The sequence below is a fragment of the Sphaeramia orbicularis genome, chromosome 1 (assembly GCF_902148855.1).
Source record: "Sphaeramia orbicularis chromosome 1, fSphaOr1.1, whole genome shotgun sequence".
NCBI classification, from domain to species: domain Eukaryota; kingdom Metazoa; phylum Chordata; class Actinopteri; order Kurtiformes; family Apogonidae; genus Sphaeramia; species Sphaeramia orbicularis.
Window position 1 is genome coordinate 14673222 of NC_043957.1, and position 21832 is coordinate 14695053.

A 21832-nucleotide genomic window follows, 5' to 3' on the forward strand; every position below is an offset into this window, starting at 1 on the left:
CGTCTCAGACCTGAGCTGGATAGAACCGGGTGCACTCGGCCCCGGTCTCCCACAAACGACCCAGGTTCAGTAGAACTGGGCCGGCCAGGACACGGGTCAGACCTTGACCAGACGTGGACCAGACTTGGCCATGGGAACATAGAGCTGTGGAACATAGAACTGTGGGAACAAAAACACAATGATTCTTCTGGATTTGTGCTTTTTGCATGTTTTTCTGTTCTGTACATTGAAGGTAAACATTTGCTTTTTAAAAAAAAAAAAAAAAAAAATTTATTTATTTATTTAACACGATAGGAGCAGCGGTACCTGAAACGGGAAAATGACACAACTCCTAAATATTTAAAGCTTGTTTCATCCCTTACATTGTACATTATGTCGGTAAATTTAGTCAGCTAAGATTAGTTCATATGTAGTTTGATTTGTTCTTAATGGATCATGTGTTTCTTTGCAGGGTTCTGTGAAGTATGCTCTGTTTTCTGTAGATCTAGACAAAAGCCACCTCAACAGGCTCTAATACTGACTGGTTTTAATGTGGAACTCACTGACTTTAGATCGGAGGTCACTGAAGAAAGATTTGATACACATTCTATCGTTAATTCTCACTATTTCACATTTCGCAACCAGCCAGCATTTGGAATGAATTTATATTTATTAGAGACTTAAACGGGGCAAAGTTTCACTACTTTTATTCTGGCGTTTTTTGTTTTTTTTAAATTATCGACCAGTGAAACCAGATAAAACAAAACCTTTAAAACCCAGTGACTTCAGTTCATAAATGTTATTTGCCATAATTAATAGTTCATCTGTTTTCCATTCGTTCTTCCAATCCTGTGTTTAATCCATATTATTGTCAAACAGATCTGTTCATTAAATTACATCTGATAAAACATTAACCTCTTATTGCTGGTGTTGGTTTTACTCTTTAATCCCAGGTTTTATTTCTTTTAAACAAGTTGTTTTTTTGTTTTTTGCTTTTTTCTTCCGCGGCCTGGATCCAGTGTTCCCCGGCTCCATGTCGCCCCCTGCCGGGCCCCCCCCCCCCCCCCCCCCCCCCCCCCCCCCCGTCCTCTCCAGTCCCAGACATACCGCCTCCATTTTGCACCGACACCCGGCGGAGGAGCATCGGCTTGCAGCGCACTGTGCGGCCGGCGGAGGGACACGCTCTGGCGGCGGGATCGGCTGTGTGAACCGGCAGTTCTTCGGTTTCGTGGGGCCTGAATCAGCCTTTTCTCGGATGGCGGAGCCGCGGTGGGACGCGGCCCAGGCGGCGGGGGAGCAGTGAGTGGTCGGCGGCTGGTTTTGTGCGGAGGATCGGACTGGGCGGCGGATCTTCGGATGGTCAGGTACAGCTTTATGTTAATTGGTTTATCGGTGCCGCGGCTTCATCCTGCGGGACTCCGAAAGCCGCTTTGTATGATCTACTGAGGGGCCGCAGGCCGCGGCCGCAGCGCCTCCGCCGGCCTGGGCCGGGGCTCCGGAGACCGGTCCGCCGGACAGCATCCATCAGCCTCCGCACGGCTCTGGTGTTTGTAGAAGGGAGGAGGATAAAAGGGGGTGTGGGTGTGTGTGTGTGTGTGTGTGTGGGGGGGGTGTTACATAATGTGTGCGCAGAGGACACACGGACCGTCCGCCCGTCCGTCCGGGGCCGCAGCTTTTACGGCATCGGCCTCCGTCGGGACGTGGTCGCAGTCGGACGCGGCGTCCGGATGCTGAGGCCGGACTGCAGGTGCAGCAGGGCCGGGGGTGGGGGGTGGTTTGACCAACAGGAACCAGGTCAGACCAGTCACATGTCATATGGATCCAGCATCAGCATCCATTTAATAAACAGTTAGACCTGATCTTCAGATCCAAGTCCATGTACGATCCTGGTCCAACGTCATATCCAGGTCCAGATCAGATCCACGTCGTCTCATCTGTTTTAGTCACATTTTTTAGCAAAAAATCTGATAAATATTAATATTTTCACAAGGAACACTTCTGTCTCTGAGATGTTTAATGACATTTAGATGCTAAACTGGATAAAACTGAGCAGAGTCCAGGTCTAGGTCTGGGTCCACCAGGCCTTAAGATCAGGGACAAAACATTTTAAAAAATAACAAAACCCTCAGACCGAATAAAGTAACTTTACATTTGAAGAACAGAATGAAGACAATTTAATAAAGAACCTATTCGATGAATTGGTCTATTGAAGACATGAAACGTTTAAATCTGCTTTAATTGTTTGATGATAAATAGAAAAAAATAAACTGATGTAGCTTCAGAAATGAAGTTCATGTTTAGATGAAACTGGAGACATTTCAGTCAGTTTGTAAGTTTTATTCTTCCTTTAAATTCAGCTTTTGATGTGATCAAATATCAAACTGTTCAGTTACTTTTTATTTATCACAGAACCTGAATAAAATTTAGATTTTAATGATGTTGCATAAAGTCATCCTCTGTGTGTGGAGATTTATCCACATCCACTCATCAGGAAATGTTCACATTGACAGATCTGCATCAACCTGAACCACAAAGACTGAATCTGGACTAGGTCTGATTGATCTGGTCCATGATCTGAATCAGTTTTAATCCAGTCCAGTTCCATCCAGAGCTGTTCCAGTTTTCCTGTATTTTGCTGTGGTTTGTGTGTGTTTAGTGTGTGTGTATGTATGATGCTTTGTGTTGTATTTGTGCATTATTTTGGTCCATATGTGGTCCATATATGTATGTGAAGTAAATACTAGTCCACATGTTCCTAACTGTACATCCATCTGTGACACTGACCTGTTTCATTCATTCATATACTGTGGCCTCCTTTGTCCAACAGAGTTTTACAATGAATCCAAATGTTTTTAATTCTAATGTAACTCTAAAGCATCTGGGGACATCAGGCTCAAAATCTGGACCAAAACATCACGGACTCACACTGACTCTACACTGAACCCAACCTGTGCAGGTTAAATACAATAAAACCAACACTTCAGAGCAGACCCATGAACCATGTGGTTCACAAACAGGGTCGCTAGGCCCAGAAGGGGTCACATAGTGGCATCTATTGGATCTCCTACAGCAGAGGAATGATAACCTGACATGGACTGGTTTTCTTCATATTCTGGAAGAGTTGACGAACGTTGACATAAACAAAACCACATGGACTGTAGAGGAGACGGATCAGAACCAGAGCAGGATTCGGTGTGGATGTGGGTCTGTGGGGGTCCAGAACCATCTGGGTTTGGGTCCAGAGGAGATGAGGCCGGACCTGGACCGCGATGAGTCTGAGTCTGGCACTTTGTAGAGTCGTATCGTGTGACCTTCAGGATACAGGACTGGAAATGATGATGCTTAGGTGTTCACAAGTCGAGAAGCTGCTGGGGGTCATGGGGGGGGGGTCATGTAACCACCGCTGCTCTTTAATAACATTATCTGAGCATCTTCTTCTTGTTCTGTTGTTCATGTAGAACTGGCACAGTTGTACTTCATTCAGACGTTGTACCTGAGTGGAACATCTCACTAATTCTATTCATGTCTCATGATTAATTAAAGACAAATAGGATTTTTTTTTTAAATTTTACATTAGCATTCAATGCAAATAATTGTCTCTTCTGACAGATATGGTTGTAGTCGTATCAGGATCCAAATATGACACTGACGTTTGATTAAAAATGAACAGGTTCTATTCACATTATCCCGTGATTTGTTTCCAGAGACTGGGTCAGGGTGTAGGACCACTGTTCTGGTTCTGACCAGGTCAGTGGAGCAGGAGATCATCAACTGGATCTGAGAGGAGTCTAGTTCAGATGGCGCCTGAGCTGGTGCAGGTTCTATTCTACCAAACCTGTCCCTGGTGAACCTGGATCTGGTGGATTTGTTTCTGCCCCATTTCCTGTTTGTGCTGACATTAAATTCAGCCTCTGGGTTGTTGTTGTTGTTTGTGGGCAATGCTGTGAAATCCAACACCAGAGAGTGGACTGTGAAGCAGCACTGCCTTTACTGACCCCTGTTGATCCCGATGGTGGCTCAAATTCCTCAGGTTCAGTCTTTGGGAAACACAGAAGAACACAATGACAAAGGGCTGCATCTGGAACTGGTTCAATCCAGACCATATGAACCACAAATTTTATTTCCCTGAGTCCGTTTACATGACCATGTCAATCCAGTAACTGTTAGTAATAAGGTAATTGCAATAATCAGATCGGATGCATTTACATGCACTTCAGAAATACGATAATCGATAAACTCTGGTTTAGAAGTTTCAGTCCATTATTGTATTTCTTTTGCAGTTCGTATGAATGTAGTAATGGCAGAATCAAACTGCCTGTTATTGTCTTCAACATCACTTCTGTTTTCTATGATTTAATTGTTTTTCCACATGTGCAGATGTAAAAGAATGAAATAAATCAGATTAACAGGTATACATGCATGAAGACATCGGAGTGTTGGAGTGTCACTTTTTGTGTTAATCGGATTTTTCATAATCAGATTACTGCTGTTTTCTGATAAAACACATCAGATTACACTGTTTACATGATCACTAATAATATGAAAATTCCACAAACCAAATAATGATATGAGTTTTAGTGTGAATGTAAATGGGTTCAATGAGTTAATAATTATACGACTGAAGGAAACTGGTATGAATCTGAACTGGACATCGGCCTGGGCCACCAGAACCCTCAGATTAGTTTAGTTTATAGCCGATTGTTGGTCGAGAGAACAGATGTTAGCAGTTATGGGATGGTGGGTTTCCAAACTTCAAATGACAGTAAATGAAGTGAACAGTGAGTTATTGTTCAACAGGTTGAATGTGGTGTAGAACATCAGATTTATGAGACCTTCTCATTTGAGATACAAGATCAGTGTGCGGCTTTAAACTGTTTGGGTAAATGAAACCACAGTGATGGTGACGGGTGGCAGCACTGGTGTTGACGGGAGCCTCTGGTCAGATGATCACAGTCTAACAGTGGCTTCTTATCAGTCAGATGCACAACTCGCTGTCTGACAGACTTAGCAACACAGAGGCCTTGAACGCATCGTAGCAGCAGATCAGTAGGTTATCCCTTGAACTTCTTCTGCTTCATGTCATTTATGTCACTAAGTTCATGTTTTACTGAACTCAGATCAGTTTAATTCAATGATAAGAAACGGACAAATCTCAGAACAGAAGACAAGTTCATACGGGACAAAACCGAAAAGCTATTACTTTTACTATGTCAAAGACACAGAAGGACAGTCCAGTTTTTGCATCTGCTTTTAACAGGTTGTGGAACATGTTTTTTGAGTCGTCTGTTTGTCTTCTTTGCTGATTTTCGCTCAATTTCCTGATTCTTTTTTTCATTTTGGATGACTGTTCTTTTAAGACTCAGATTTAGTGATGTGAAAGGCAGTGAGTTCAGTCTTTAACTCTTTATTTGTGACATTTTTCACATTTACAGACAGACTGAGATGTTCAGGTTATAATGACTTTCAGAGTTTGGATCCTGATGAGACGGTTTGTTTGTCTTTTAATCTAATGTGGGTTTGGGTTTAGTGCCTTTAACCTGCAGAGTTTGAGTGAATTGACGATGTCAGGCAGTGAAGAGTGTGGTTTACACAGATAAATCATGTGGTTGATGATAAACGTCCACAGTCTGGTCCCAGATAGTTGTAGAACATTTGTTTCACTTCTAGTGTCTCCTGATCCAGGAGTAGCAGGGTCAGATGGTCCCTAAATATGACATTAACCATAAGAGCCCAGATCCAAAACTCATCGAAGCCTGCTGATGGTTTGGTTGTAGCTCCAGAGGTGGTTCAGGTCACAGATGGAAAGATGAGTGCAGTCAACTGATAACCACTGAGATGACCACAAGTGGAAAGACGACAGGAAAAACAACAGTTGGTCTCCTGAAGCCACATCAGGTCTTTCATTCAGTCACAGTGATTGATGTATATATGTATATGTGTGTGTGTGTGTGTGTGTGCGTGTGTATGTAGTTTGTCTGTTTTTACTGGATAATGACACAGTGACACATTCAGGTACAGGGTTTAGATTTTACAAAGAAAACTGAGTTCATGACAGAAAATCATAAATCATCACGAAAATCATAAATCATCTGTAACACTGAAAGGAAAAATCCAACATGGATGAACTATACAAACATTTACAAGTCTACCAACTAACAGAGTAGGAAAACCCAGTGTCAGTTGTGTGACGTCATTGAACCCTACACATATGGATGCCTGTTTACATACATGTACAAGTTGTGTATGTTCACGAGTCTTATCTTCAGCTCACAGATGGTGGTTTGTCCGGGATCAGCATGATGCAACTGATCTGAGACCTGTTCACTCCAAGAAAAAAAACAGACACATTTAACGTCCACAGGAAATTCAGATCACACACTGGAAGGTTTCTGATAGTTTATTCAGAATTTACTCACTGTTTGACTGTGTGGTGCATTTGGGTGGTCTATTGTGATGCATTTAGTGCTCTTTTTGTGATGTATTCAGGTATCCTGCAGTGTGCTCAAGTGCTCTATGATAAATTCTGGTGCTGTGTGTTGCATTCAGATGTCATGGGGTCTCTTCCGCATTCTGGTGTCTGTGATGTGTTCAGGAGCTGTGAGATGCATTCAGGTGATGTGTGATGCATTCATGTGCTCTATGATGCATCCTAGTACTCCATGATGCATTCAGATGCTGGGAGCTGCATTTAGGTGCTGTGTGGTGAGTTCTGATGGTGTGTGATACATTCAGGTGCTGTGTGATGTGTTCAGGTGCTGTGTGATGCTCTGTGCAGCTTGTGTCCCAGTCATCCTTCAGATGAGTCATGCTGCACCATGACAACAGAGGCAGGGAGTGTGTGTGATGTCATATGACCGCTGCTGCGTCTCTCCATCTGTGAATTCTGTGATGCGTGATGGAACCAGACTGTCTGCAGACCTGGGATCAGCTCCTGTCACTGCTTTCCTCCATCTGACACTAAACATCAGACAGAAACTGATCTCAGTTCAGTGATTTCATGACCTACACTCACTGTCACTGGATCAAACTGATTTCTAGGATTTACACGTCTGATTATTGAGAATGTTAAATGTGTCATTTCCATGGTGATGCTGATGATATCTTGTCTCTTTGTTTGGATGGAGGCGGAGTTCTGTGATGTGATGTAACAGTGACATCATTAGTTAGAGTGCCGTCACTGTTGGTTACCAACAGACCACCATCGAGCTGTAAAAACTGGGTCAGACTTCACTGCCAGGGTTTCCGTGGCAACAGGAGCAGTGGGTCACAGAGCAGGGAGGTACAGCTGTTTCTGAGGCAGGCTGGGAAATGTAGTTACCCCCTGGTGTAACGTTGTTGAGCTTGAGTTGAGTTTTTATGGCATTCTGAATCTCAGAGAATGTCAAAGGACTCATATAAGAGACAGTGAACGTCGCACAGGACCACCTGACGCCTGGTGACCAGCAGATTTCAGATCTATGGATTTCAGATCTATGGTGTGATCCAGGATGAGGTTTGAGGTCTGATGGCTCAGTGTTTTTCTTGGTTCTATCCTGGTCACATGTATCCTCCAACTGCTGAACTTTTTAAAGCCAATGTATGTTAAATAGATGGAAAAAGTGATGGTCACATGACTTCACTGATGCCTCAGAAACATGCCTTCATGTAAATAGTCAGGTGATCTTTCTGGAGTCTCTGGTTCAGACTCATGAAGGAGGTGAAGAACAGGAAGTTTCGTAAACCCTCTGCAGGTCCAGAGGTTTCCATGAGGAGCCTCACCAGGGTCCAGGTCCAGTTGTTTGATGTTAACCCTTTATGACCTGGAGCATTGGTGCTCTGAGTTGTGTATCCATTTTCAGATGGTAGAATTCCAACCTAGTCAGACAGATGAATATTTTTTTTCTTGTAAAAGAGTTGGAGCTCTGCTTCCATATTCGCACTGTTTCCTTCCACTGATGGGTTTGCTGTCTATGACACAACAGGAAGTGACCTCATTTTCCAGACTTGTAGTTTTTGGGTGGTAAACACTACTCTTGTGTTGTAGTGTCGCTTTTTATGGTCTTATTAAAGATATATTTGTTCATAAGTATCTGTCATCCTTAGAGACTTGACGTCACTGTTGTAAATAGTTCATTTTGATGCACATCCTGTCTCCCTGCAAAATGGGCACAATGGACATGTTATTTGAATTGGTGTTAGAAATTAGAAAAATGAGTGGATATCAAAAATTATCAAAATTTTCAAGGACTCGCCACATACAAGCATTTAATCCATCCCCCTCCTCCCCTCCCACCTCCGTCTGCCTCACAACATTCTTCCTCTCTTCCTGTCCCCCTCCCACAACTGAATCCATTGAAAAAGTTCCATCATGTGACCTTGTGTACTGTGTTTATAATGTCTTATGTCATATGTATGTGCATGCATTATCTTGACTGTAATTCTTTCGAAGAATTTGTGTTGGGCGCATGCAGCAACTGACAGTGAGTGAGAGCTTGGCGTTTGTGTTTGTCTATATAATCCCACTGAGGCCTTGAAAGTTGAACTTAAAGAAATGCTCACACAGGCCAAGGAAAAAGAGTGGATAACTGAAGCAGAATTGGATTCCTCTACAATGAAAACCCTAGAATGGCATCCTTTTCCATGCTTCCCAAAATTCACAAGGATATGACCAATCCCCAGGTAGACCTGTTATTTCAGGCAATGATAGCCTTACTGAGCCAGCGGCTAAATGTATTGATTATTTAATCAACTGTTTTTACCTTCACTTCCTGCTTATGTTCAAGACACTACTGATGTTCTCAAAAAAAATCAAAGACCTGGACAATATTGGCACAGAGTCACTGCTAGCCACCTTGGATGTTGAATCACTGTATACAACCATAGAACATACACAAGGGCTAGAAGCACTTAAACATTACCTTAAAAACCATCCTGAGTCTGAAATGCCACCTAATGATTTTCTTTTAACTCTTACAGAATGGACTTTGAACAATAATATATTCATTTTTATGGATAAGGTTTTCAGACAGACGAAAGGATGTGCAATGAGTGCTTGCTATTCCCCATCTTATGCAGGACTCTACCTAGGTAAATGGGAAGATTTTGTGTTTAATCAGGAAAAGAACAGCTTTTTAAAGCACATTGTCTGGTGGGGACGTTACATTGATGATGTATGCTTGTTTTGGTCAGGGTCAGAGGCAGAACTTAAAGCTTTCCATGGCTCCCTTAATAACATTAACCCAAACATTAAGTTGTCATTGGACTACAGTAAAGATATCATTAATTTTCTGGACCTCACTATTTATAAAGACAATTTAGGGATGTTACACACATCCATTTTCAGAAAACCCACTGACAGAAACACTGTTCTACATGCCAATAGCTTTCATCCCAAATGGCTTAAAGAAAACATCCCTTATGGCCAATTTCAGAGGGTGCGGAGAATCTGCGACCAAGATGCAGATTTTGTGAGTAAATCGGGGGAGATGTTTGCATGGTTTCAGGCAAGGGGCTACAAGAATGCCACATTACAAGTAGCTTACACAAGAGCTAAACATCTGGACAGACACACCTTACTAGAAAGGAATCCCCCTAAACAAACACAAAACAGAACAGTATTTGTCACTGCATATAGTACAGAAGCGGACCAAGTCAAAAGAATAATTAATAAAAACTGGGACATCATTCAGAGCGACGAACAACTCAGACGAATTTTTCCACAGCCTCCACTCATCACCTTTAGGAGATGTCCTACACTGCAGGACAAACTGGTCCACAGCCATCTCCAACCCAGAACTCCACCATCATGGCTGGGTCAGAAACCTAAAGGGAGCTACAAATGCGGCCACTGCAATCACTGTACAAATGTCATACAGACCAAAACTTTCATGGACTCTACATCACATGAACAATACACAATCAATCATTTTATTAACTGCAAAACAACAGTCCTCATTTACAGACTGGAATGTCCGACCTGCAAAGTGTTCTACATCCGCCGGACAAAAAGACGTTTACAGGACAGACTGTCAGAACACAAATATGTAATAAGAACTGGAAACACAAACTACCCAATGGCAAAACACTACCTGGAACTCCACAACAGCAACCCATCTACACTACAAGCTATTGGCATCGACCACATTCCATTCTCCTTAAGAAAGGGGGACAGGCAAAAGACATTAAACCAACGAGAAGCTTTCTTGATTTTTAAACTCTAAGCCACTGTACCCCCTGGACTGAATGAAGAGTTGGACTTTTCTGTTTTCTTATAATGTATTATCTCTTTCTTGTTTTAAAGACTTTACACTGGTTTAATCTTAATATATAAATTTTGCACTGTTTTTTATTCATGTATACTTGTAAATATTTCTATTTTGACCTGCAGTAACACCATCTGCTGGCCTTTTACATGTGGACACCCTCTGCAGGCCATTACCTTCATGCCCAGCTGGCAGGTTCCTATTGGTTTGACCCTACTATATAGGAACCTACAGTTTTTCAGGCTCCTGTTTGACTTCCTGATGAAGGCTTGAAGCTGAAACGCGTTGAAGTTTTTTAGGTCTAGATATGACCATGCCATGATAATAAAGGTATTTTAATGTTGAAAGAGAGTGCCTTGGATTCTTCTTCCAGTGTGATAAATAAGTTTTCTGTTGTTTGAAAGGATTTTGTGCATCTTTGTTTCATTTATGGTTTATAGGGATACAGCTATGACATTTATGTATTTAAATATGTATTCAGTCTTTTTAATAGTTATTATGGACTTACGACATACATATTATTAAAATTGGGATATAAGGGTTGTATTAATGTATAGCCAGTCAAAATGGTCCAAAAATGTGTAAAACGGTACAGATCTGGTCATATGGTCAGTCTCTGACCTGTCCTCTCCTCGTCTTCTTGTATCCTTTCCTCTTTTCATTGTCTCCTTCCTCAGATTCTCAGCGAAGATGCGGCAGTGAGCATGCTCCCAGTGCTGATCGTTACCATGGCGATATTCGGCAGCGGGCAGGCGTGCAGCGGTCAGGACAACTGCTCGTCTCAGAGCGGTTCTAAGGACTACTGTTACTCGGCTCGGATCCGGAGCACGGTGCTGCAGGGGCTGCCTTTCGGAGGCGTCCCCACCGTGCTCGCACTTGACTTCATGTGCTTCCTGGTGAGTCTGCACATGCTCAGTAACACACAAGTACAGGGGGGCGGTGCCACAGTCACCCGTTCCCTTTGGCTACAGGAGACACTGAATAATCTGCAGATGTTTTACAGTGGTTAATCATCCATTAACCGGGTCATGTTAACTATTAGTTTTCAGAACCTGGTCATTAAATGTCACTGTAGTAGAGCCAGAACCTGGACCAGTGTCACCACCTGGTCATGGTCTGATCTTGGTCTCAGTTGTGGGCCAAATGAACAAATTACACCCTGAATATCGCAGATCCACCGACATCCTGATGTTTAATGACCTTAAGATCATCATTTGTCTTGTCATGTAGTCTTCTTTAAAGCTATACCATATGATGTGGCATTTTTACACTTTTCTCGTCATCTTAAAATACTCCTAATAAGCGTGTGTCAAACTAAATTGTAAAAAGAATCCACCAGGTATTGAAACTCAAAAATGTTTAATTTTCATATATTGCTTATATTTCTGATGAAATTCTGTCCAATCATTTTATTCGGTTTGAATGAAATAATTGGCCGAACCTGGCTGAGCCTCCTGTCAATCATCCATTACCGCTGTCCTGCATCTGATCCATTATCGCCGTCCCCGCATCCGATATGGGTACCTCTGAATCTGACACTTCACTCACGCTGCTTCTCCTGTCACTGACCACAGTCTCTTGCCTAGGATGTGAATGGATAGGACTGAAATGCACATGTGGTAGGGAAAAAACGGATTTATTAACAGAAACAACAACCAAGGGGAACAAACAGAAGACTCCGACTGCAGCTGTCAAAGTCCAGTGAATGAAGGATGGAGATAAAAATCCGGAAGTTGAGTGTACTGGACTCCACAGACAGGTCTGCACAAAGGTCAGCTTTTATGACCGTCGAGACTCATACAGGTACATGTACTTGGTGTCACACAATGTAGGGTGATAAATGTATGGACTATGAAGCCTCAAATGTCCACGGAAAATTCGCGGAGCCTGCGCGTTCACAGTGCACAGGCCCATCGCCTAGGCACCTCATCACCCAGGTGATGAGGTGCAGTGAAGACACTGACCCAGTGCTGCACAGACCAGACCCTTAAATACAGGGTCTACTGATGAAACAGGAACCGCGGCAGGTGAATGATGTATCTGATTACTGAGGGAGGGGTCTGCAGCCATGCCAAAGCGGACCGGACTTCCACAGCGCACATCAGGTAAGAGGAGGAGAGCGTCAGAGCTCAGGCAAGGGAAAGTGGGAGGGGCTTTGGAGGGAGGCGGGTTGTTCATGTTGAAATTTTTACTAAGTGCTGTGAGAAATGCCACATCGGTCAGTATAGCTTTAAGTGGTTGTTACTTTTTTCCCCACTATTGGTCCACATTAGTCTGGAAATTGAAACAGAAGAACCAGAAAGTGTCACTGGATCTAGTTTGCCTAAAACAGGTGTTAAACGTGCGGCCTGTGGGCCCAAAAGATGAATTTGTAAAATTAAAAATTTACACAGAAGACATTAACAATCAAGGATTAAAAACAAATTTTTGTTCACGGGCCACATACAGTAAAATAACAGACTAATACAGATGAGATAGGATAAACAGTTATGAATTGACATCAGTTTGTTTGAGAGGTGGTTTTTTAATGAATTTAATGTGGACACTCATGTCTCCTCCATAAGGAGGAATTTTTATAAACAGGTTTTCATTGGCTCTGTGTTTTGACTTTTCCAGAAAATTCCACAACGACACATGGTAGAGGGGTGGACAAGAGATAGGCTTACTGTCAACTATTAATTGACTTTGTGAATTCACATGTTTTCAGTGACATTTGTTTCAGACACAGGTACCACAGGTGTTTTCTTTCTTGGTTGGATCTTGTCCCACAGGTCATTAGTGGTTATCAGGTGCACCTGCCATGTTTCTCCTCACCTGGCTATAATTAGTCAGTTGAAGTCTTTAAAAGGACATTGTCCCTCCCACCTCAGTTTGCCCCACCCCCCATCCTGACCACTGAGTCCCATTTTAAATCCTGTTTAAGGCCCATCTTTTTGTTTGATCTCTCTCTGTGATAGACTCAGTGGGTGATTGTAAATTGTATTTTGAGTCTACTTTTAGAACCCCTTAAAGGGCCCGTCATTGGGTTGACCCCTTTTCATGGTTTTTGTACAGTTTCTTTTGTTGCTTTCCCAATTTGAAACCCCAGTCAATGAGTTGTGTTTTTTTGTTTCTGCTGTTTTGTGATTTGTAAATTTAGGTGTTGAAAAACAGTGTCAATAATTCAGCTGATCCATATTTTTTGTCTCTTTCCTGTTGTGGTGTTGCAGTTATAGCAAATATTTTTTGTCATAAATAAGTTGTACATACAAATACTATGTGGAGTAACATAACTGTCATTCAAATATATGCAGTTCTTTATTTATAAATGGTCCTTCTTTGGTGCTATTTTTTGCTTTTACATCGCACCTAGCCCCAAGTCAACAAATCCGGCTGGAGGCAAACACATGGATTACATTTCCTTCAGGAAATGTGAATGTCTAGTTTAAACTTACTTTTTTACACTAAAACAAAGACACATTTTTGGAGCTGTCATTATTTCTAGGTTATTATGCCTTTTATTTTACTGGTCTGATGCGCTTGAGATCATATTGAGCTGCATGTGCAACCTGAACTAAAATGAGTTTGACGTCCCTGATTTAAAGCGACTGTTTCAAACAATTGGGGCGTCTAAATGTAGAAGGCTGATTTCTGGTCCTCACTGAATGCTAAAGAAGCCAAACAGTGAATTATGGTTTGAATTGTAAATAAGATGAGTCAATGGTAGTGACTGAATTCAACCAAAACTATCAACTAAAATCACTGAAATCAACTAAAACTAAAGAAAATTAGGTCTTATTCAACCAGATAAAAACAACATAAAAGTCTTGAGGAATGCTGCACTGACAGTAGAGCAGTGGACAAGGACACACAGACTGGATGATCTGGGAACAGTGGAGAACATCATGCAGTGGACAATTCAGCACCTCATTCATCTGCTGCATCAGACTGAACAGCACCTCAGTCTGGGAGAACATCTTTAGTTTTATGTTTTATTTTCTTCAGCAGATGGAAGAAGAATTTCCTTTGGGGATCAATACAGCTGACCTGTATCTGGACCTGAATCTGTACAGATGCTGTTTTAGCCGCCTCTGTCATGTGACCTGTTCGAGTCCTATTCTTCCCTAATTTCTGACCTGAGGAAACTCTGCTCTGAAAGATAATGGTCAGATTCTGGAGTCTGACACCCACATGACGATGGTTACCTGGAAACACTGACTCGGAGGATTTCAACATCACAACCCGTGAAAATTGATTCAAAATTAGCCCCACCCCCTACCTGTCTACCTGTAGATGTTTCCTCCATTAATCAGATCCCCAGTCTAATTGAAGCTGTGTCATTTTCTAAGTCTTTCGGTGGGATCAGACTTTCAGAGCTTGTGTTCATTGAATAAAACTCAGACAGCTCCGCTGTAGTATTATTTAACATGTTCCACTAACAAGATATAAGACGACTTTGTTACACAATGTTTTTGAAGTTTACCATTTTACAGAGCAAGTCAGCTAGCACTTAGTAATAGCTCACTTTTGACTCCTGGGCCTCTTTTCTCCAAATATGGCCACCTTTCATTCATTCATTTTCTGAACCCGCTTTATCCTCACTAGGGTCACGGGGGTTGCTTGGAGCCTATCCCAGCTACATAGGGGTGAAGGCGGGGTAGACCCTGGACAAGTCGCCAGTTCATCGCAGGGCTGACATACAGAGACAAACAATCACTCTCACATTCACACCTATGGGCAATTTAGATTAACCAGTTAACCTATTAGTGCATGTCTTTGAATGGTGGGAGGAAGCCGGAGTACCCGGAGAGAACCCACACAGACATGGGGAGAACATGCAAACTCCACACAGAAAGGTCCCACCCCCCATCGACTGGTGTTGGAATCATATGGCCACCTCTGGGTCCTAAAAAACAACATAGAGACATCCAAAACCCAAAGTACTGAACTCTGACCCATGTTCAAGGACTGGTTGGAGATGTGATGGTGTGGACCATTGTGTCCTTTGTGTCTTCATGTTGTTTCTTCAGACCCGGGCCAGGTTCTGTAAACAACTGTAGATGTGTCTCCTTCATATAAACTTGTGTCGTTCAATATGTGTTACAGCTTGGATCTTTGTTCCGTTGCCAGTTGTTTCAGTGTTTTCCTCCTAATAACTGGTTATTAACCCCTTGTTTGGATAAAACTCCCCCTTCTTATACTCCCTCTGATCTGGGACGTTCTGGTCTCTTTGTCCTCATCCCTCTGTCCTGTTTATTCCATCTTCCATTCTTAGTCTCATATGAGTGATGCTTTCATGTTCTGTCCTACAGCGTCAGTCCACAGAGACCTGTTGAGTCTCAAAAGGCCAAACCTGTGTCGATTGGTGGACTGTAGCCTAGATGTTTAACCGTTGAACCAATTAGGCAACAGGGGGTGGGGCTATGCTCCTCAAACCTCATGGAGTGGGTTTCATTGATGCCTCTGAGAAGAAGCAAAAGCTGAGAATGAGTTCTTCATGGGCAGGATTAAGACCAGACAGAAGTTTATATTTAGCAGTGTCTCGGCCTCTGGGGTTAAAACTGAACCTTTAAACTGACTCCAGTCCAGCTGAAGACCATGCACAACGCCGCTCTAACAGGGTGCATTGTGGGAGTTTCAGAGGGTTTTTCCCTGAGGTTATGTTCACTGACCTTTTGGAAAAATCAATGGTGCAGTTTCCAGCTGGAGGAGATGGGTCGACCCTATTAAAGGTCCATTCACTCTCCTCAAACCTGTCATGTTCCTCGTGTTCATGTTCACTGAACACGATTTTTCAGTGTTCAGAACCTTGTGTTGTTTTCACAAAGTACTGAACCTCATCAGAACCAAGTAATGCAGCTCAAAATACTTCATGACTGTCCTGAGTTTACTATTACTTTTAGGCTTAAGGTTTAATTCATCTGAGGTGAATTATTTTTATTCAGCTTCGTTGTGCGTGTGATTTCATAAATGGATGAAACAGTGAATTGATGATTAACTGGATATAAGCATCAGGATGTTAGGAGTCAATTCATGTTCATTATTTTCAATCGGATGTTTCTGATTTGATGTTTGAATGGTTTAATGGACTGAACATTTGACTAATATGACACTACCTCTTCCTCCAGGTGCTGCTCTTTGTCTTCTCCATCCTGCGGAAGGTGGCGTGGGACTATGGTCGTCTGGCTCTTGTTACCGATGCTGACAGGTGAGGTTCCTGGTTAAGTCGTATCGTATCGTTATGTTATTGTTCTTTTTTTTCCTCCAAACCTGTGGATGAAATATTTTGTTGTTGTTGGACATGATTTGAACTCGTGTCGTCTCATTTGTTTCCTGAAGACTGAAGAAGCGTTTCAGCGACCTGGAGGAACGGGAATAGTACGTTGCAGCTTCCTCCATGTTTGGTTTGTCCTCTAACATCTTCCTCCTCCTTTTCCTCCTCTGCTCTCATTAACAGGGTTCTGTGCTGTGATTGGTTGACTAACATCACTGGTTTCTTCATTTCAGTTTGTCGTTTTGTGTGTTTGGAGGGTTATTAGTGCAGCGTGATACTGACACTGAAATGTGATGTGTTAACCTTTAGAAATACTCAAAAGTCCAACCTGTTGATTGGTTTTAATACGCAGAATGAGGACGACTGTGATTACAAATTGTTTATTTTAAGTCATACAATTTATAGTCTGAGTTTTTGTCAAACTTGTGGAAGATTCTCAACGATAAACAGAGACAAAACTCAATGAACATAAAATATAATCATGTTTTCAGAAGGAAAAAGCCATTGAATGAAGTTACTTTGATAAAGTGTTTGACTATAGTTCAGTTTTTCTGTTTATAAATCAGGTCTTCAGTTTATTTGACATCAGTGAATTGAGTCTGAATAGGTTTTTAAGGAGTAAAACAGCTTCATCTTTGACAATCAGGTCAAATATTCTTGTTCTTAATGAGGCATCAGCTCTTTTATCAGTGAAATATATGGAAACCATCTGGTTTGGCTTATAAATGTCAATGATTAGTTCACTTTGACAAATGATGCAGCTCTGTTGAATTACGATGAGTATCAGGTTGAAATCAACCAGTTTTTATTCTCATCATGAGTTTGACTCATTTTTCAGTAACATAATGAACATATGCTTTTCATATCTGTCCAGTTCAGATGCCTTCAGTTTACCCTTCGTTGGTGAATTTAAAGAACATGTTCAACTCAGAGGAACAAGTTAAAGTACAGTGAAGATATTAACTGCATCATCTTCACTGGTTTTCATTCATCTGTGTTTATTTCACTGTTTAACTGAGTCAAAACTGACTCAACCAAAAAATATACAATCCAAGTTGAGCTTCAGCAACCAAAAAAATCAGTTCTTATTCATCAGATAGTAATCTGAAACCTGCTCTGATCACAGATGTCCAGTCTTCAGAAGAGGCAGTGATAAGACGACAGTGAACACATTTTTTCTGAGTTCTTTGAATCCGTACAGTCCTTAAACGTGGCACTAATTACCCTTGGTTTGTTAATCGCTGACTGTAACTGACACTGTTTCATTTTTAACATAAATTCAGCCGAAGACGAGAAAGAGAAAACTATGAACCGGTGAAAAGGTAACGCAGTGTGTGTCTGTGTGTGCTCTGTCGATCTGGTCATGTGTTAGCTCGTTAGCTAACCTGCTAAACCTGTAGCCGTGGACACGTGTGTGTTGTGTTCAGGTGTTACAGGAAATGTAGAACCTATCAGTGTTTGGTGTGTACTTGTAGTTTTTCCTCTGGCCTTTAGAGAACTACGTTACCATGAGCCTCAGCAGCTCAGACTCTGACTGAGTCTGCCTATAGCAACTCAGTCAAAAGCTCTGTGATAAGTATTTCATTTATTTTAATCATATTTTTACTAATTTTTTATAGGAATAATATTTTGATTATAATATTTTTGTACCATATTTTCAGATGTAAAACATTGACAATTTCATTTATATTACACAGATCAGTGTTGGTTGTTGATTGTTGGATGATCAAACAGATAAATTGAGATATATGCGATGTAGGTTCATTTTAACTTTCATTTTCATGGATATCTAAAATGCTGTAAAATGTCAAAGTATTTCTATTTTTAATGTTTATAATAAGTTTATGATGAATTCACACTTTGATGTTATCAAATGAGGTCCAGAGCCGAATCCAGACAAAATACTGGCTCTGAAAACATGTCCCTTTAAGAGGACACCTTAGGGGTCAAAGGTTACTCTGCTTGTGCCTAACAGTGTGTGTGTGTGCCTGTGTGTCTATAGCGTTGCCTCGGCGATGCACTCAGAGACGCCGGACCGATACGAGCGGCTAACATCGGTTTCAAGTTCTGTCGACTTCGAACAAAGAGACAACGTAAGAGACTCACCTTCATGAACCAATCGTCATCTTCATCATTGTCACCATTGTGTCGACACTCTGGTGCCTTATGTTGGAGTAAAGTCACACTTCTTCCAAACAGAGTAAACACATTGTGAGGCTTTTCAAACTCTAAACCCATTGAATTAAAAGAAATATGTATACGGTCATTTAATGAAACATACAAGTGAGAATTATGGTAAAATAGTAACTCACAGTTCTAGTTAGTTTGTGTGTCAATACAAATTGTCCTGATTCTACCACAAAATGTTGGAGAGACAAATGCACTTCCTGTCATTTACATAGTAACACTGACAGTCATGAGAAAAACATTTACCCATACATAAAAACCATGTCCACCTCCTGGTCCGATGGTTTACAGATCCACCTTCAGCAGCAGGAACTTGAAGGCATCGTTTCCTGTTTGACTCAGTCTGTGTTATCACTGTGGAGGAGTTTTGATCCACTCTTCTCTAAGACATTGTTCAGTTCAGTGAGGTGAAGGTCTGATGTTTGGTTGTGGTTTTAGTTACAATGAAATGTGTGGAGTCATGTTCCTGTCGATGAAGATCAGCCACTTCACTTTGGATTTAATCCGTCACTAATCACTTTAACACAGAGCAGCTCACACTTTAAAGCCCCACCCACTCAGCTGAGCTCACACCTTCAGTGTGTGACATCACACATCACCATCAGATGAAGCTGCAGATGTGGAACTGACTGGTTTTTGTTTGTAATTTCAGGGATTCTGCTCGTGGCTGACAGCCATCTTCAGAATAAAGTGAGTATCAGTCTATGAGGGTTTCAGCTGGATCATTCAATGGGTTGAGTCAGACCCAGACCCTGGTCTGGAACCTGACCTTGACCTGGACCAGGGCCTGGGTTTGGGGCTGGGGCTGGACCCGGACCCAGACCCAGACCCAGTCCTGTTTGACCGATGGTCTTCTTCTGTCTCAGGGATGAGGAGATCCGGGAGAAGTGTGGTGAGGACGCCGTCCACTACCTGTCCTTCCAGCGTCACATCATCGGGCTACTAGTCGTTGTTGGCGTCCTCTCCGTTGGCATTGTCTTGCCCATAAATTTTTCTGGAGACCTGTTGGGTAAGAGCTGTACTTACAGATGTCATCATCAACAGCCAGAAATGTAATGATACTAACGATGTGAGTGTGATGATCAATGAGGTTCCACCTGATGGAGGACACGTGAAGAGGGAAGCTTCCAAAATTTGTCTGTGAAGACAAGGACATGTTAGATTAGATGATAGATCACCCGAGTTCAGGTCCATAGGTGTCTTTCACTTGTGTCAAGGCGTCTTGAGGTGTATTTAGGTGTGTCCAGATGTTTGTTCAGGTGTCTCCAGTTGTCTTCATTTGTTTGTTCAGGTGTATTTAGGTGTATCCAGGTATCTGTCCAGGTGTATTTAGGTGTGTTCAGGTGTCTCCAGTTGTCTTCAGGTGTTTGTTCAGGTGTATTTAGGTGTATCCAGGTATCTGTCCAGATGTATTTAGGTATATCCAGGTATCTGTCTAGGTGTGTTCAGGTGTCTCCAGTTGTCTTCAGGTGTTTGTTCAGGTGTATTAAGGTGTGTCCAGGTGTGTTCATGTGTCTATTTACATGTGTCCAGGTGTCTGCCCAGGTGTATTGAGGTGTGTTGAGATGTGTCCAGGTGTCTGTCCAGGTGTATTAAGGTGTGTCCAGTAGAGATTATTGAGGTTATTGTGACCAAAATTATCATGGATATCATTTGTATCGCAGTATTGTTGAAATGTGCTCAAAATGTTCAAAAAGTAGTGCAATAATTTAACCAAGTTGCATTTTGAAAAAAAAAACAAAAACAACAACAAATAAAATAACATGCACAATGTACTTTCTGTTGGCAGAAATATTAAAATATTAACATGTAAACATCAAACATACACATGTGCATTAAAGATGGCACCTTTTGGCCATAAGAAATATCTGCACTAGGGGTGGAAATTCATAGGATTTTATCAATATCAGTGCCATTGTTGATTCTGCTTACCAATCCGATTCCTTATTGATTCGTGAGTGTTTTTTTAAGTGGGAAAAAAAAGTAGTTAGACAGGTCATAGTGAAGCTTGTTTGACCATTTTCCATGTCAAATCATTCATAATGTCACAATGAGCGGACTGGGTCCGTGCGGGAGCCCGATCTCCAGAGTGCTGTCCGTGTGGCTGCCTTCAGCCGTGTTTTCACAGGCCAAACATTGCAAACTGCGCATGATCGCCTGGAGTGCTGCTGCTGCTTCTCCAGGAAATGAGCAGTATCACCATGAGTTTTCAATTGAGGCTGGTTTTAATGATAATTAGAATTTAAACAGTAATACTAACTGTTGGGAATTTTACTGCGGTTTATTGTTATACCGGTAAAAACTGGTGTCCAGGTGTCTGTCCAGGTGTATTTAGGTGTGTCCAGGTGTGTCTGTGTGTCTCAGTGTCTCTACCTCTGTCTCATTGGTTTTAGTCCGTATTCTCAGTGTTGATGCGTTCCTAAACCACGAAGCTCCTGGACCTCCTTCCAAAGAAGGTAAAGGATCAGATGTCGTTGGTCCTGTAGACTTAGATGTGTCAGATGGTAGACCACCAGGATCTGGATCCAGATAGTATAGAACCTACGCAGGTGAATTAACCCTGTCATTTCTAGTCGTGAGCTCTGTTGAATCAGCTAACGACCTGGGGGTGAAAGGGTTAATGTGACATGTCCTGTTTTAATCCATTGTGTTGTGTTAAACGTCAGATACATTTTTAAAGATATACCTCCTGTTTGTGATTTGCTGCTGATGAGTGTTTCCTGTTTTTCAGAAAACAACGCCTACAGCTTTGGACGCACCACCATAGCGAACCTGAAGTCAGGGTGAGTGTCCTCAAATGCACTGCCACAGGTCGGGTCACGTGACTTTATTTGTACCTGCATTATGACACACATTCAACCAACTGTGATCCACGGTTCAGAGATCAGATCTGGTCTAGAGATCAGATCTGGTCTAGTAGAAGCAGGTAGGACAAGGTCTTCAGGTTCTACTGGTCTGGATCTGGTTTTAACTTTATTTAACATTAATGACCTCTTCATTAACCAGGACTAGATTCGGCTGGTTCTGGTGTCTTACTGGACCACAGAACCGGCTTTACTGGGTCAAACATTTGTTCATTACTTTCATAATTTTTTTTTTTTCATTTTCTTGATTATTTTGATCAATCTTGTTGTTTTTAAAAGTTTATCATTTTTGATCATTTTTGTTCATT

General features: G+C 41.8%; 1 protein-coding gene across 9 annotated transcripts in view; it reads left to right on the plus strand.

The window, feature by feature from the left end:
- The first annotated feature begins 1093 nt into the window (after positions 1-1093).
- LOC115432781 (CSC1-like protein 2) overlaps positions 1094-21832 on the plus strand; it is a 32619-nt gene continuing 11880 nt past the window's right edge. For 3 of the 9 annotated variants that reach the window (XM_030153820.1, XM_030153975.1, XM_030154050.1), the window contains exons 1-9: positions 1094-1343; positions 10898-11116; positions 16328-16407; positions 17757-17795; positions 18476-18566; positions 19313-19350; positions 19527-19669; positions 21054-21116; positions 21392-21443. In XM_030153820.1, coding sequence (XP_030009680.1) covers positions 10925-11116; positions 16328-16407; positions 17757-17795; positions 18476-18566; positions 19313-19350; positions 19527-19669; positions 21054-21116; positions 21392-21443 — 698 coding nt within the window. In that variant the 5' untranslated portion in view covers positions 1094-1343; positions 10898-10924. The other 6 variants (XM_030154214.1, XM_030154295.1, XM_030153901.1 and 3 more) reach the window with 5 other exon arrangements.